This window comes from Pongo pygmaeus, chromosome 20 (assembly GCF_028885625.2).
Source record: "Pongo pygmaeus isolate AG05252 chromosome 20, NHGRI_mPonPyg2-v2.0_pri, whole genome shotgun sequence".
NCBI classification, from domain to species: Eukaryota; Metazoa; Chordata; class Mammalia; order Primates; family Hominidae; genus Pongo; species Pongo pygmaeus.
This window is the reverse complement of record NC_072393.2, coordinates 4,127,665-4,144,950: the sequence shown is the minus strand read 5'-3', so window position 1 is coordinate 4,144,950 and position 17,286 is coordinate 4,127,665. Positions and strand designations below refer to the sequence as shown.

The window sequence follows — 17,286 nt, the reverse complement described above, 5'->3', positions numbered from 1 at the left end:
AAAATACAAAAATTAGCCAGGCATGGTGGTGGGAACCTGTAATCCCAGCTACTTGGGAGGCTGAGGCAGGAGAATTGCATGAACCCAGGAGGCTGAGGTTGCAGTGAGCTGAGATCGAGATTGCGCCACTGCACTCCAGCCTGGGCGACAGAGCGAGAATCCATCTCAGAAAAAAAAAAAGAAAAGTAAAAAAGAAAAAGATATCGGCCATGGTGGCTCACGCCTGTAATCCCAGCACTTCGGGAGGCCGACGTGGGCGAATCACCTGAGGTCGGCAGTTTGAGACCAACCAGACCAACATGGAGAAACCCCGTCTCTATTAAAAATACAAAATTAGCTGGGCGTGGTGGTGCATGCCTGTAATCCCAGCTGCTTGGGAGGCTGAGGCAGGAGAATCACTTGAACCCGGGAGACGGAGGTTGCGGTGAGTTGAGATTGCACCATTGCACTCCGGCCTGGGCGACAAGAGTGAAACTCCATCTCAAAAAAAAAAGAAAGAAAGAAAGAAAATATCATTATAGTCATGGTGTAATGTACTTAGGCACTAAAATGGCAAGGATATGTATGTACATTTTTTGAGACAGGGTCTCGCTCTGTCACCTAGGCTGGAGTACAGTGACGCAATCATAGCTCACTGCGGCCTCCACTTGCCGGCTCAGGTGATCCTCCACCTCAGCCTTCCGAGTAGCTGGAGCTATAGATGCCACCACACCTGGCTAATATTTTGCAGTTTTTGTAGAGACAGGGTTTCGCCATGTTGCCCAAGCTGGTCTGGAAATCCTGAGCTGAAGTGATCTGCTGGCCTCAGCCTACCAAAATGTTAGAATTACAGGTGTGAGCCACCACACCCAGCCAGGATAACTTTCTTTAAGTCGACAAAGTACTACATTTTCTCACGCTGTCAGCCCAACCGCACGTGGACATAGCTTTCACACAGATAAGACCACTATATAAGAAAAACTTAAAACCGGTTGGACACAGTGGCTCACGTCTGTAATCCCAACACTTTGGGAGGCCGAGCTGGGAGGATCACTTGAGCTCAGGAGTTCAAGGCCAGCCTGGCCAACATGGTGAACCTCGTCTCCACTAAAAATATAAAAATTAGCTGGGCGCGGTGGTACATGCCTGAATCCCAACTACTCAGGAGACTGAAACAGGAGAATCACTTGAACCTGGGAGGTGGAGGTTGCAGTGAGCCAAGATCGTGCCACTGCACTCCAGCCTGGGTGACAGAGCAAGACTCTGTCTCAAAAAAAAAAAAAAAAACCCTTAAAACAAAGACAAGGTGTTCCTCCTCTTGTTTTCTGAGGATGCCCTACTTTGTAACTGAGTAGCTTTCTTTTTTTTTTTTTTTTTTTTTTTGAGAAGGAGTTTTGCTCATGTTGCCCGGGCTGGAGTACAATGGTACAATCTCGGCTCACCGCAACCTCCGCCTCCCAGGTTCAAGCGATTCTCCTACCTCAGTCTCCCAAGTAGCTGGGATTACAAGCATGTGCCACCACGTCCGGCTAATTTTGTATTTTTAGTAGAGACAGGGTTTCTCCATGTTGGTCAGGCTGGTCTCGAACTCCTGACCTCAGGTGATCCACCTGCCTCAGCCTTCCAAAGTGCTGGGATTACAGGTGTGAGCCACCGTACCTGGCCAACTGAGTAGCTTTCAATAAACCCTCCTTTTTCCTTGCACTCTGAAACTCCTCTGGAATTCCTTCCTGCACGAGATCCAGGAACCCTCTCTTGGGGTCTGGATAGCACCGCTTTTTCTTTCTTCTTTTTTTTTTTTTTGAGATGGAGTCTCACTCTGTCGCCCAGGCGGAGTGCAGTGGCTCGAGCTCAGCTCACTGCAACCTCTGCCTCTCAAGTTCAAGCAATTCTCCTGCCTCAGCCTCCCGAGTAGCTGGGACTACAGGCGCCCACCACCACGCCCGGCTAATATATATATTTTTGTATTTTAGTAGAGACGGGGTTTCACCATGTTGCCCAGGCTGGTCTCGAATTCCTGAGCTCAGGCAATCCTCCCGCCTCGGCCTCCCAGAGTGCTAGGATTACAGGCATGAGCCACCGTGCCCGACCCTTTCTTCTTTTTTTCAGATGGAATCTCGCTCTTGTCGCCCAGGCTGGAGTGCAGTGGCATGATCTTGGCTCACTGCAACCTCCGCCTCCCGGGTTCAAGCGATTCTCCTGCCTCAGCCTCCAGAGTAGCTGGGATTACAGGTGCCCACCCCCACGCCCGGCTAATTTTTGTACTTTTAGTAGAGTTGGGGTTTTGCCATGTTGGCCAGGCAACTCAAACAGGAGTTTGAGACTCCTGACCTCAGGTGATCCACCCGCCTTGGCCTCCCAAAGTGCTGGGATGACAGGTGTAAGCCCCCGCGCCCGGCCAGGGACCCCTTTTTCTGGTACCGGGAAGGCAATAATATGGGACAAGGAACGGTGTTAAATAAAGTTTACAGGAAGCCATTGGTTTGGACTGAGTTCCTGCACTAGGGCCCAAAAGACTAAACCAAAATAAAGTCCCTTAGGCAGAAGTTTTACACCACCAAGCTGAAACTAAGTTGTTTTTCTGGTTTTCCAAGAAATCGAGAACTGGAAGGAAGTGGGAAGAGAGAGAGAGAGAGAGAGGGAGAGAGAGAAAGGGAGGGAATAGTCAAATCCATGAACAGAGGCGGGCGGATCACCTGAGCTCAGCAGTTCAAGACCAGCCTGGCCAACATGGTGAAACCCCATCTCCACTAAAATACAAAAAATTAGCGGGGTGTGGCGGCGGGTGCCTGTAATCCCAGCTACTTGGGAGGCGGCTGACTCACGAGAATTGCTTGAACCTGTGAGGTGGAGATTGCAGTGAGCCCAGATCGTGCCACTGCACTCCAGCCTAGGCAACAGAACCAGACTCTGTCTCAAAAAAAAAAAAAGAAGGCCAGGCACTGTGGCTCATGACTGTAATCCCTGAACTTTGGGAGGCGGGTGGATAACGAGGTCAGGAGATTGAGACCATCCTGGCCAACATGGTGAAACCCTGTCTCTACTAAAAATACAAAGATTAGCTGAGCAAGGTGGCACACGCCTGTAGTCCCAGCTACTTGGGAGGCTGAGGCAGGAGAATCGCTTGAACCCAGGAGGTAGAGGCTGCAGTGAGCCAAGATTGTGCCACTACACTCCAGCCTGGGTGACAGAGTGAGACTGTCTCAAAAAAAAAAAAAAAAAGTCCCTGAACAGGTCTGTTTTAGCCAGCACGATAAAGTCTCCTTTGCTCTAAACTTGACAAGAAAAGTAACTTTGAAAAGACCAATCCACTTTTTGTTTTCTATTTCTGCTTTACTCAGCCTTTTTGTGTCTATAAAACCAACCTCTTTTTCAGTGAGCTGAGATCACCACTGCACTCCAGCCTGGGCGACAAGAGTGAAACTCCATCTCAAAATAAATAAATAAAACCTGCTTTGAAAAAGTGGAAGGTTTGGCTGGGCATGGTGGCTCATGCCTGTAATCCCAGCACTTTGGGAGGCTGAGGTGGGCGGATCATGAGGTCAGGAGTTCAAGACCAGCCTGGCCAACATGGTGAAACCCCATCTCTACTAAAAATACAAAAATTAGCCGGGTTTGATGGTGGGTGCCTGTAGTCCCAGCTACTTGGGAGGCAGAGGCAAGAGAATCGTTTGAACCCGGGAGGCGGAGGTTGCAGTGAGCCAAGACCACGCCACTGCACTCCAGCCTGGGCGACAGAGCATGACTCTGTCTCAGAAAAAAAAAAAAAAAAGTGGAAGGTTTAACAGACTTTAAAAAGAAAGAAAAAGAACCCCTAATGTTGTCTGCTCAGCTCATGGAAACATTCTGAAACTGGTCCAATTGTTCCATAAAACGAATACTTATGATTATTTGAATAAACATAGAAATGGATCCTCCCTAGTCTTAAAACTTGAAACTTACATTTGTCTCATCTCGGTTCCTTCCTCAGGAAATTGACCATCAGGCAAGGAACTGAAACTCATCAGATCATCACATCCAGACAATGAGAGGCCAGACCCCATCAGACATCAAGATTACTTCCTTAACACCCTCCCTGAATTTGTTTTCTCCCATTCCCCAGCTATATAAACTCCCCAATTTTAGTTGGTCAGGGAGATGTGGGACTTTACCACCCCTTCTCCTTGACTGCAGTGGCAGGATAAAGCCTTCCTCCCTGGCAATCCTTGTTGCCTCGGTGATTGGCTTCCTGTGCGGAGGGCAGCAAGACCTAGACCAAACACCTGGCATTTTAGTAGCTAATTCGATTTGATGAAATGAGGTGTTGCCTGATTCCAGAATTTCAAAGAAAACCCATTTCAGATCTCTGAACTATATAGGTTGCAGCGTTTGTTTTGTTTTGTTTTGAGATGCAGTCTTACTGTGTTGCCCAGGCTAGAGTGCAGTGACGCGATCTCAGCTCGCCGCAACCTCCACCTCCTGAGTTCAAGCGATTCTCTTGCCTCAGCCTCCCAAGTCGCTGGGGCCACAGGCGTGTGCCACCACGCCTGGCTAATTTTTGTATTTTTAGTAGAGATGGGGTTTCACCACGTTGGCCAGGCTGGTCTCGAACTCCTGACCTCAAGTGATTCACCTGCCTCAGCTTCTCAAAGTGCTAGGATTACAGGTGTGAGCCACTGCTCCTGGCCAAGGTTGCAGCTTTATCTTTTGACCATGGATAGTGATGGAAAGGGGCAATTGTAGGTGATGCTTGAGGAACCTACAGCTGTTGTAACAAATGACCATCAACTTGGTGTCTGAAAACAACACACATTTGTTTTATTTATTTATATTTTTTTCTGAGAGAGGTCTTGCTTTTTCACCTAGGGTGGAGTGTGGTGCTGTGATCGTAGTCACTGCAGCCTCGAGCTCCTGGGCTCAGAGATCCTCCCACCTCAGCCTCCCAAGTGGCTGGGACTAAAAGTGCATGCCACCATGCCCAGCTAAATTTTAATTTTTTTTTTTGAGAGACAGGGTCTTGATATGTTGCCATGGCTGGTCTAGTACTCCTGGGGTCAAGTGATCCTCCCACCTTAGCCTCCCAAAATGTTGGGATTATAGACATGAGCCACTGCATCTGCCCAACACACATTTATTATAGTTTTACAGGTCAGAAATAAAAAATGGACTGAGCATGGTGGCTCATCAGCCCTGTAATTCTAGTACTTTGGGAGGCCAAGGTGAGAGGATTGCTTGAGACCAGGAGTTGGAATCTAGTCTGAAGAACATGGTGAGACCCCATCCCTATTAATATTTTTTTTTTTTTTTTTGAGACGGGGTCTCACTGTCTCACCCAGGCTGGAGTGCAGTGGCACAATCATAGCTTACTGAAGCCTCAACCTCCTGGGCTCAGGCAATCCTCCTGCCTCAGCCTCCAGAGTAGCTGGGACCGCAGGCATGTACCACCATGCCTGCCTAACTTTTGTATTTTTTGTAGAGATGGGGTCTCACTATGTTGCCCAGACTGGTCTCAAACTCCTGAGCTCAAGCAATACAGTCGCCTCAGCCTCTCAAAGTGCTGGGATTACAAGCGTAAGCCACTGTGCCTGGCATCTACTAAATTTTTTAGAAATACTCTTTTTTTTTTTTTTTTTTTTGAGACGGAGTCTTGCTGTCTCCCAGGCTGGAGTGCAGTGGCACGATCTAAGGCTCACTGCAAGCTCCGCCCTGCCGGGTGCACGCCCTTCTCCTGCCTCAGCTTCCCGAGTAGCGGGGACTACAGGCGCCCGCCACCATGCTTGGCTAATTTTTTTAATTGTATTTTTAGTAGAGACAGGCTTTCACCGTGTTCACCAGGATGGTCTTGATCTCCTGACCTCGTGATCTGCCCGCCTCAGCCTCCCAAAGTGCTGGATTACAGGTGTGAGCCACCGCGCATGGCTTTTTTTTTTTTTTTTTTTGAGACGGAGTCTTTCTCTGTTACCCAGGATGGAGTGCAGTGGTGCGATCACAGCTCACTGCAGCCTCCTCCTCCTGGACTCAAGCGATTTTGCCAGTTTGGCCTCCCAAGTAGCTAGAACTATAGTTGTGAGCCACCAAGCCCAGCTAATTTTTATTTTTATTTTTATTTTTATTTTTATTTTTTGAGACAGAGTCTCGCTCTGTTGCCAGGCTGGGGTGCAGTGGTACGATCTCAGCTCAATGCAACCTCCCCCTCCCAGGTTCAAGCGATTCCCCTGCCTCAGCCTCCCGATTAGCTAGGACTACAGGCATGTGCCACCATGTCTGGCTAATTTTTTTTGTATTTTAGTAGAGATGGGGTTTCACCATATTGGCCAGGCTGGTCTCAAACTCCTGACTTCGTGATCTGCCCACCTGGGCCTCCCAAAGTGCTGGGATTACAGGCGTGAGTCACTGAGCCCGGCCAATTTTTTTTTTTTTTTTTTTTTTTTTTGAGACAGGGTCTTGCTCTTTTGCCCAGGCTGGAGTGCAGTGGCACGATCTTGGCTCACTGCAACCTCCACCTCCTGGGTTCCAGCGATTCTCCTGCCTCAGCCTCCCGAGTAGCTGGGATTACAGGCGGATACCACCACGCCTGGCTAATTTTTTGCATTATTATTATTATTTTTAGTAGAGATGAGGTTTTACCATCTTAGCCAGGCTGGTCTTGAACTCCTGACCTTGTGATCCACCCACCTTGGCCTCTCAAAGTGCTGGGATTACAGACGTGAGCCACCGCACCTGCCCCTGAATGGATTCTACTGTCCCACTCCAGGTGGAATCCCTGCCACCCCACCCTGGCATCCCCAGGCCCATGATGTCCCCTGGTCCAGCCCTGACACTATGGGAGTGGGGATTTGTGGTGTCTGTGTCCTTTGGTTTAGGGCTTATTCTTCGCTGGATCTCATCTAATTGAAGGGAGGAATCTTCATTTCTTTATATTTTTTTCGGACAGAGTCTTAGTCACTCTGTCGCCCAGGCTGGAGTGCAGTGGCGTGATCTCAGTTCACTGCAACCTCTGCCTCCCGGGTTCAAGCAATTCTTCTGCCTCAGTCTCCCAAATAGCTGGAATTATAGGCACCCGCCACCACGCCTGGCTAATTTTTGTATTTTCAGTCGAGACAGGGTTTCACCATGTTGGCCAGGCTAGTCTTGAACTCCTGACCTCAAGTGATCCACCTGCCTCGGCCTCCCAAAGTGCTGAGATTACAGGCATGAGCCACCATACTCAGCTGGAGTCTTCATTTCAACTATTATTTTTTTGTTTTTGTTTTGAGACGGAGTCTCACTCTGTTGCCCAGGCTGGAGTGCAGTGGTGCAATCTCAGCTCACTGCAACCTCTGCCTCCCAGGTTCAAGCGATTCTCCTGCCTCAGCCTCCTGAGTAGCTGGGATTACGGGCGCGGGCCACCATGCCCAGCTAATTTCTGTATTTTTAGTAGAGACCGGGTTTCACCATGTTGGTCAGGCTGGTCTCGAACTCCTGACCTCGTGATCTGCCCACCTCGGCCTCGGGATTACAGGCGTGAGCCACCGCACCCGGCCTCAACTATGATTTAAACAAACAAACAAACAAACAAACAAACAAACAAACCAGGGTCTTGCTCTGTTGCCCAGACATGAAGGCAGTGGTGTGATCACAGCTTACTGCAGCCTTAACCTCCTGGACTGAAGTGATCCTCCCACCTCAGCCTCCCAAGTAGTTGCGACTGTGGGCACACAACATCACGCCTGGCTAATTTATTTTATATTAATTTTTTAGAGATGCGGTCTTGCTATGTGGCCTGGGCTGGTCTCGAGCTCCTGGCCTCAAGCCACCCTCCCACCTCGGTTTCCCAGTAACTGGGATTACAGGTGCGATCCACTGCACCCAGCCCAACAATTCTTTTCTAATTAAACAATAAAAAATATCTCACAGTGACAGTTCAGTCAGTCCCGCACTGTGGTAAAGGAGAGAGTAGTACATCTCAATTTCTCAGCTAGAGAAACTGAGGCTCAAAGGGAAAAATCGGTCATCTGAGGTTGCCCAGTAGCTCAGCAGCAGCAAAGCAAGGACTCCAGCCCAGGCTGGGCAGATCCCATCCGCCCTCCAACAGGTGTCCCGGGGCTTAGGGTGGCAAGGACCCAGGTCCTGTCTGGAGGCAGCGGGAAGCCCTTGCTACTTGCCCAGGCTCATCGCAGCAGTGGCGGGGAGACTCCAGTCACTCAGTTCTCCGTAGTCTGTGAGGTCTTGCGCCGCCACTTGGACATAGTACCTGGCTCGGGGCCGCACAGCCCTGAGGATGAAGGATGTGGCTTCAATGGGCCCCACCTGAGAGAAGAGAGAGCGTCAGGTCACTAGAACGAGAACATGGAGAGGGGCCACTGTGCACAGAACCACACAATGGAGCCTGCAGTCCTCCCTGCCCCCTGCAGCCTCCAGTCCAGGACTCTGGCCCCACTTGTGCAGCCCCACCCCAAATAGCATCGTGGGCTCCTCCCAGTCCCGGCCTCTGTCTGTTTGACCCCCAGAGCCACCTCTCTCACAAATCCTTCCTGGACCACACTAGCCCCTGTGGATGTCTCACCCATGAGGGTCTTGGTTCATCAGGACAGCCCTGATCCCTATAATCCTCTTTCTCCTCCTCGGGACTAAACCAGGACCTCTGGGATAGGACCCCATACCTCCCTTTACCCCTGGTCCCACTATATTAACCATGCTTTTTTTTTTTTTTTTTTTTTTTTTTTTGAGACAGTCTTACTCTGTTGCCCAGGCTGGAGTGCAGTAGGGCAATCTTGGCTCACTGCAACCTCTGCCTCCAGGCTCAAGCAATCCTCTCACGTCAGCCTCCCAAATAGCTGGGATTATAGGCACCCGCCACCATGCCTGGCTAATTTTTGTTTGTTTGTTTGTTTTTGAGACGGAGTCTCACTCTGTCACCCAGGCTGGAGAACAGTGGTATGATCTCAGCTTACTGCAACCTCCGCCTCCCGGGTTCAAGCGATTCTCCTGCCTCAGCCTCCTGAGTAGCTGGGATTACAGGCACATGCCACCACACCCGGCTAATTTTTGTATTTTTAGTAGAGCTGTGATTTCACCATGTTGGTCAGGCTGTTCTCGAATTCCTTACCTCGTGATCTGCCCGCCTCAGCCTCCCAAAGTGCTGGGATTACAGGCATGAGCCACCACGCCCGGCCAATTTCTGTATTTTTAATAGAGATGGGGTTTCACCTGACCTCAAGTGATCTGCCTGCCTTGGCCTCCTAAAGTGCTGGGATTTCAGGCAGGAGCCACTGCACCTCGCCTAACCATGCTTTTTATTTTATTTAATTTATTTAAGTTGGGAGACAGAGTCTCTCTCTGTTACCCAGGCCGGAAGGCAGTGGTGCCTACACGGCTCACTGCAGCCTCAATCTTCCAGGCCCAAGTGATCCTCCCACCTCAGCCTCTTCAGTAACTGGGGTTACAGGTGTGTGTCACCACACCCAACTAATGTTTAAATTTTTTGTAGAGATGGGAGTCTCACTATGTTCCCCAGGCTGGTCTCCAACTCCTGGACTCAAGCAGTCCTCCCAACTTGGCCTCTCAAAGTGCTGGGATGACAGGTGTGAGCCACCCTGCCCAGCCAGAATTGTTCACTTTAAAATGGCTAATTCTGGCCAGATGAAGCCCTCACACTTGTACTCCCAACACTTTGGGAGGCCCAGGCAGGCGGATCACCTGAGCTCCGTAGTTTGAGACCAGCCTGGGCAACATGGCAAAATCCCATCTCTACTGAAAATACAAAAATTAGCTGGGCGTGGTGGGCGCCTGTAGTCCCAGCTATTCAGGAGGCTGAGGCAGGAGAATCACTTGAACCTGGGAGGCGGAGGTTGCAGCGAGCTGAGCTCGCGCCACTGCACTCCAGCCTGGGTGACAGAGCGAGACCTTGTTTCAATCAATCAATCAATCAAGTGAACAATTCGGTGGCTCACGCCTGTAATCCCAGCACGTTGGGAGTCCGAGGCAGGCAGATCACCTGAGATCAGAAGCGAGACTCTGTCTCGAAACAATAATAACAACAAAAACGGGTGTGCAACGGCTTGTGCAAGTCCCTGCTTTCCATCCTTTTCGGTAGAGGCCTAGGAATCACATTGCTGGACTGCTCTTATTCAATGCACCCAGAATCACAAGCTATGTGCGAGAGCCCAGCACACCTGCTGGTCTTGGTAAAAACCATTCCCTCTGCCAGGCACCACCCTTTCCAGCCTCCCCCCTCATCCTCCTCACCCGGTGGAAGCGCGCAGCTCCCTGACGCTTGTAACGGATCCAGTACTTCAGTGAGAAGATCTCTGGGAAGGGCCAGGACCCGGGAGGCTCCCACTGCACCTGTAGCTGGCGCTCAGCGAGGGGGCTTAGGCACACACCTTCTGGAGGGTCGGGCTTGACTGATGGAGAAGCAGGAAGCAGGGTCAGGGGACAGTAAGTCCAGTTATTCATTCATTCACTCATTCATTCAACCAACATATTATATATATATATATATTTTGTTTGTTTGTTTTGAAACGGAGTCTCACTTTGTCACCCAGGCTGGAGTACAGTGGCGTGATCTCAGCTCACTGCAACCTCTGCCTCCCAGGTTCAGGCGATTCTCCTGCCTCAGCCTCCCTTGTAGCTGTGAGCCACCATGCCTGGCTCAACCAACAAATATTTATTGAGAAACCGTGTGCCTGGGGCTGCCACAGAGGGGACAAAGCAGTGACCTTAACTGACCGACCCCTGTCCTCATGGAACTCACAATCCGTCAGGGGGAAGGCAGGAAATAAACAAATCCATAGGTCACACAGAATAGGGAAGAAAGCTGGGGAGTGCAGGAATGGCAGTGGCTGCAATTTTTGTTTTGTTTTTTGAGATAGAGTCTCGCTCTCTCGCCCAGGCTCGAGTGCAGTGGCACCATCTCAGCTCACTGCAACCTCTGCCTCCTGGGTTCAAGTGATTCTCGTGCCTCAGCCCCCTGAGTAGCTGGGATTACAGGCACCTGCCACCATGCCCAGCTAATTCTTGTATTTTTGGTAGAGGCAGGGTTTCACCATGTTGGCCAGGACGGGTCTCAAACTCCTGACCTCAGGTGATCGGCCTGCCTCAGCCTCCCAAAGTGCTGGGATTACAAGTGTGAGCCACTGAGCCTAGCCAGGGCTTGCAATTTTTAATAATCTACTCAGGAGAGGCCTTACTGAGGAGGTGATGTATGCACAGAGACCCGAAGGAGGTGAGGGAATAAGTCATGGGGACATTTTGGGGAAGGTGTTCCAGCTAGAGGGCACCGCCTATGCAAAGGCCCTGGGGCAGAACCATTCCTGGCATGTTGGAACATCAAGGAAGCCCATGTGGCTACAGCAGCGTGAGCAAGGCGGAGACAGGGAGGAGGGGAGGGCGTGGAGGGGACAGGGCAGGTTGTCCAGGGTTTGGTGGGCAGTAGGAAGGACTTGGGCTTTGACCCCAAGGCAGGTGGGAGCCATGGAGGGCTGTAGGCAGAAGGACGGGCCCTGGCTCAGGTGCTCTCAGGCGCCCCCTGGTGGCTGCTGTGGGAAGGACAAACTGTGGGGTCCAGGGCTCAGGATGACTGGGCTGTCAATGATGGGGGTGCTCCACGTACTGGTAGAGGAGGGAGAAGAAGGGGTCAGATTTTTGCTGAAGTGTGAAGGTGCAGCCACAGGACTGGAGGACAGGTGGGAGGTGGGGTGGGGGGAGCTGGAAGGAGACGGCAGCCCCGCCCCCACCCCCACTGCTGCCCCCACTCACTGATGTGCTCCGCTATGAAAGGCACGAAGCTGCTGCTGGAGCCCCAGGGGTGGACGGCGGTGACATTGAGCACGTAGGGAGCCATGGAGAACAGCCGGACATCCGTGATGGTGCAGCTGGTGGACGTTGGCGTCTGCTGCAGGCAGGGCCAGCTGTGGCCCCGGGCAGCCATGCCCAGCCTGCACAGGGTGGGGCTTGCTGAGCGCCTCGGGGAGCGCCTGTGGCCTCAGCACCTCCTACTGCCGGGCCTGACCCGGGACCCCAAGGAGAGGCAGGAACAGGATGGGGCAGCCGATGGGGATCGCGGGGTGGGGTCCTGGTGGTGGCCGTGCCACCCCCCGGGGGCGGGGCATGGGCCCCAACATCACGGTGCCCCTTGATGGTTCAGGTCGGGGATTACAACCCAAGCTAGATGCTAGGGTCCCGGATTCTAAAGGTTTCTGGGATGTCAGCATTCATTCATTCATCCGTTCTTTCATTCATTCATCCCTTCATTCATTCATTAATTCATCCCTTCATTCATTCATTCATTCATTCATTCGTTCATTCGTTCATGACAGGGTCTCCCTCTGGCGCCCAGGCTGGAGTGCAGTGGCATGATCCTAGCTCATTATAGCCTTAAACTCCTGGCTCAAGGGATCTTCCCTGTCTCAGCCTCCAGAGCGGTTGGGACTACAGGCACGCATCACCACTCCTGGCTAATTTTCATTTTTTTTTCTACAGACGGGGGTCTCAGTGTGTTGCCCTGGCTGGTCTCAAACTTCTGGGCTTAAGTGATCCTCCCACCTCGGCCTCCCAAGTAGCTGGGACTACAGATGTGTGCCACCACATCCAGCTAATTTTTTTTATTTTAAATACAGACAGGATATTGCTATGTTGCCTAGGCTGGTCTCAAACTCCTGGGCTCAAGTGATCCTCCCACCTCAGCCTCCAGAGTAGCTGGGACTACAGGCAAGTACCAACATGCCCAGCTAATTTTCTTTTTCTTTTTTCTTTTGAGACGGGGTCTCACTGTCACCAGGCTGGAGTGCAGTGGTGCAATCTTGGCTCACTGCAACGTCCACCTCCTGGGTCAAGCGATTCTCCTGCCTCAGCCTCCCGAGTAGCTGGGACTACAGGCACGTGCCACCACACCTGGCAAATTTTTGCATTTTTAGTAGAGATCGGGGTTTCACCGTGTTAGCCAGGATGGTCTCAATCTCCTGACCTGATGATCCGCCCACCTCGGCCTCCCAAAGTGCTGGGATTAGAGGCATGAGCCACCGCGCCTGGCCACGCCCAGCTAATTTAAAAAATTGTTTGTAGAGACAGGGTCTCACTATTTTGCCCAAGCTGGCCTCAAACTCCTGACCTCAAGTGATCCTCCCACATCAGCCTCCCAAAGTACTGGGATTACAGGCATGTGCCACTGTGCCCAACCCAGGAAGTAGGTTTTTTTTGTTGTTGTTGTTTTGAGATGGAGTCTTGCTCTGTTGCCCAGGTTGGAGCGCAATGGCGCCATCTCGGCTCACTGCAACCTCCGCCTCCTGGGTTCAAGCGATTCTCCTGCCTCAGCCTCCGGAGTAGCTGGGATTACAGGCATGAGCCACTGCACCTGACCAATTTTTAAAATTTTTCGTAGAGACAGTGTCTCACTACGTTGCCCAAGCTGGTCTCAAACTCCTGACCTCAAGCAATCTGCCCACCTCGGCCTCCCAAAGCGCTGGGATTACAGGCATGCACTACTGTGCCTGGCCCAGAAAGTATATTTCTATTGGATGGGGCTGCCCTAGAATTCCACAGGCCTAGGGTTCAGGATGTCTGGCTCTCCAGTTTTCCTGACCCCAGGACTCTCAGGGTCAGAGTTCTGGGTTCCCCAGGAAGTCCATTGTCCCAGAGGCCCCCTTCCAGGCTCTCCGACCTGTACGTGGCAATGAAGGACACGGGGCTGGTGGAGTTTGGAGCAGGCGGCAGGGTCCAGGAGCAATCCACGGCGATCGGGTACCGAGGGGCTCGGCATTGCACCCGGGGCAGTGTCAGAGCTGCTGGGGGCCCTGGAGGAAGACAGAAAGAGTGAGCTTCTGGTTTACCCCCAGATTGTCACAGCCCTCCCATGCGCTGGGCTCCTGCCACAATGCCAGCTAGCACCAGGTACACGGTAGGTGCCTAATAAAGGCTTGCGGAATAAATAGGTACATGGACAAAAGGTATCTGTCATCTTTTATCCCCACTGCAATGCATCTAGGTGAGAACTATTAGCCTATTTTCCAGATAGGGAAGCTGAGGTTTAAGCATCTAGAGAGAGGAACCCGGGTAAGAGGGAGAGATTTTACTGTGTTCTCTCTTTTGTAATTTTTTTTTTTTTTTTTTAGAGAGGGAGTCTCCCTCTGTCACCTAGGCTGGAGTGCAGTGGCGTGACCTCAGCTCACTGCAATTCCCGCCTCCCGGGTTCAAGCGATTCTTAGCCTCCCGAGTAGCTGGGATTACAGGCATGTACTGCCACGCTTGGCTAATTTTTGTATTTTTAGTAGAGAGGGAGTTTCACCACGTTGGCCAGGCTGGTCTCAAACTCCTGACCTCAGATGATCCACCTGCCTTGGCCTCCCAAAGTGCTGGAATTACAGGCGTGAGCCACCAAACCCAGCCTATAAATTATTATGATTATTATTATTATTTTGAGACAAGGTATCCCACTCTGTCACCTAGGCTGGAATGCAGTGGCACACTCATAGCTCACTGCAGCCTGCAATTCCTGGGCTCAAGCGATCCTCCCACCTCAGCCTCCCAAGTAGCTGGGACTACAGGCACGTGCCACCACATCTAGGTAATTTTTTAATTTTTTGTACAGATTGGTGGGGGCTGGTTTCACTATGTTGCCCAGGCTGGTCTCGAATTCCTGGCCTCACGTGATCCTCATGCCTTGGCCTCCCAAATTGCTGGAATTACAGGCATGAGCCACCATGCCCTGCTGTAACTATTTTGTCTTCAAGGACATGGAAATGTTCTCTAGTGCAAAATGAATGAATGTCAGCCGGGCGTGGTGGCTCACATCTGTAATCCCAGCACTTTGGGAGATGGGTGGATCACCTGAGGTCAGGAGTTCAAGACCAGCCTGGCCAACATGGTAAAACCCTGTCTCTACTAAAAATACAAAAAGTAGTCGGGCGTGCTGGCGGGCACCTGTAATCCCAGCTACTCGGGAGGCTGAGGGAGGAGAATCTCGCTTGAACCCAGGAGATGGAGGTTTCAGTGAGCTGAGATGGTGCCACTGTACTCCAGCCTGGGTGACAGAGTGAGACTCTGTCTCAAAAAACAAAACCAAAAAGAAACAAAATGAATGTCTGTGACTCAAATTCGCATGTCTGTGTAGCTATGTCTGTGTAGCTCTATGGATACCTCTAAGCTGTGACTGCCAGTCCCTGTCACTCACAAGGTGACATCCTTCCACCCCAAACGTAGCACTCTGCCTCTCTGTGCCTCAGTTCCTCCATCTGTACAATGGGAGGGTAACCCCATCCCACCAGTGGGCACACAGGAGGCGTGTGAGTTCCCACCCCAGACATGATCCAAGGCCAGTCGTCGTGTCATGTCCGTCTGCCTGGGCCCCCCAGCCCCCCAGGGGCCCCACATACCTTTCCTTCCACTGCAGGGTGGGCAGCTGGCCCAGAGGACAAGGGCCAGGAGAAGCTGCGGGGTCATGGCTGCGGCCAGCTCTGCTCTCAGGAGCGGGGGTGGGAATGTCGTGGGAGACTTGAGAGGGGAGGTGAGGACTTGGGACCTGCCCAGGGGAAAGCCCAGCCCAGGGTCAAGGCCCGCCCCCTCCCCGACTTCCTTCAGGTCTGACTCACTGGCAGGGCTCGTGGGGCCGCTAGGGAGATGAATTAGGGTGTGGAGGAGCCCCAGCCCCCTGGGGAGCACAGGCCACCCCTGCTCGGAAGGCCCCGAGGGCGGGGGTGGTGGGAGGAGGGTGTGAAAGGGAGAAGTGGAGACCTGCTGGCTTTTCCCAGCACAGCATGTCCTGCTGGCCTTCCTTCCGCTGCCCTGAAGCCGGGGAAACCCCAGGCAGGCAGGCAGGCAGGGGCTCGGGGACACACAGAGGCAGAAATAGGGGAGAGAGGCAGACAGACAAAGAAGACAGAAGGAGGACACAGAGAGACAGGGAGATGACAGAGACAGACACAGAGACACAGACGAGAGAGGCAGAGAGACAGAGACGAGAAGAGGAGGACACACAGATAGAGGGATACAGAGACAGGCAGATGACAGGGACAGAGACAAAGAGAGACACAGATGAGAGAGGCAGAGAGAAAGAGACGAGAGGAAGAGGACAGAGAGATGGACAGGGAGATGACAGAGACAGAGACACAGAGAAAGACAGATGAGAGAGGCAGAGAGACAGATGAGAGGAGGAGGACACAGAGATAGAGAGAGACAGAGACAGGGAGATGACAGAGACAGAGACACAGAGAGACACAGATGAGAGAAGCAGAGAGAAAGAGACGAGAGGAAGAGGACAGAGAGATAGACGGGGAGATGACAGAGACAGAGAGACACAGAGACACAGATGAGAGAGGCAGAGAGACAGAGACGAGAGGAGGAGGACACAGAGATAGAGAGACAGGAGATGACAGAGACAGAGACAGAGAGAGACACAGATGAGAAAGGCAGAGAGACAGAGACGAGAGGAGGAGGACACTGAGATAGAGAGAGAGACAGGGAGATGACAGAGAAAGGGGGATGACAGAGACAGAAACAGAGAGAGAGACACAGAGATGAGAGAGGCAGAGAGACAGACGAGAGGAGGAGGACACAGAGATAGAGGGATAGAGAGACAGGGAGATGACAGAGACAGAGACAGGGATGACAGAGACAGAGACACAGAGAGAGACACAGATGAGAGAGTCAGAGAGACAGAGATGAGAGGAGGAGGACACAGAGACAGACAGGGAGATGACAGAGACAGAGAGAGACAAAGATGACAGAGTAAGAGAGACAGAGACAAGAGGAGGAGGACACAGAGATAGAGGGACAGAGAGACAGGGAGATGACAGAGACAGAGACAGAGAGAGACACAGATGAGAGAGGCAGAGAGAAAGAGATGAGAGGAAGAGGACACAGAGATAGAGAGACAGGGAGATGACAGAGACAGAGACAGAGAGACACAGATGAGAAAGGCAGAGAGACAGACGAGAGGAGGAGGACACGGAGCTAGATAGGGAGATGACAGAGACAGAGAGAGACAGCGGAATGATGGAAACAAAGAGAAACACAGAGAGCAGACAGAGGAAGAGAGACAGAGGGACAGAGATAAGAGAGGAAGACAGAGATAGGGAAATGAGAGAGACACAGAGACAGAGATAACAGAGTAAGACAGAGAAAGAGAGACACAGATGGGAAGATGAGAGACAGAGACAGAGAGACACAGAGAGACAGAGATGAGAGAGTAGGATAGACAAGAGATAGATGGTGGGGCGCGGTGGCTCACGGCTGTAATCCCAGCACCTTGGGAGGCCGAGGCGGATGGATCACCTGAGGTTGAGAGTTCGAGACCAGCCTGACCAACATGGTGAAACCCTGTCTCTACTAAAAATACAAAAATTAGCTAGGCGT

General features: G+C 51.8%; 1 protein-coding gene across 1 annotated transcript; it reads right to left on the bottom strand.

Moving 5' to 3' along the window:
* Positions 1-6,382: 6,382 nt before the first annotated feature.
* EBI3 (Epstein-Barr virus induced 3) lies at positions 6,383-15,475 on the bottom strand. Its single transcript, XM_054466103.2, has 5 exons — positions 15,309-15,475; positions 13,598-13,730; positions 11,698-11,876; positions 10,186-10,343; positions 6,383-8,247 (listed from the first exon to the last, which is right to left on the bottom strand). The coding sequence occupies exons 1-5, from the start codon at positions 15,373-15,375 to the stop codon at positions 8,095-8,097; spliced, it is 690 nt and encodes a 229-aa protein (XP_054322078.1). The 5' UTR covers positions 15,376-15,475; the 3' UTR covers positions 6,383-8,094.
* Between the last annotated feature and the right edge of the window lie 1,811 nt (positions 15,476-17,286).

Coding starts and splice junctions, on each gene's coding strand:
- EBI3 (XM_054466103.2), bottom strand. CDS start 15,375: ATGACCCCGCAGCTTCTCCTGGCCCTTGTCCTCTGGGCCAGCTGCCCA. Junction 13,731..15,308: donor ACCCTGCAGTGGAAGGAAAG/GTATGTGGGGCC, acceptor GTCTTCCTCCAG/GGCCCCCAGCAGCTCTGACA. Junction 10,344..11,697: donor TTTCATAGCGGAGCACATCA/GTGAGTGGGGGC, acceptor CTTCTCCATCAG/TCAAGCCCGACCCTCCAGAA.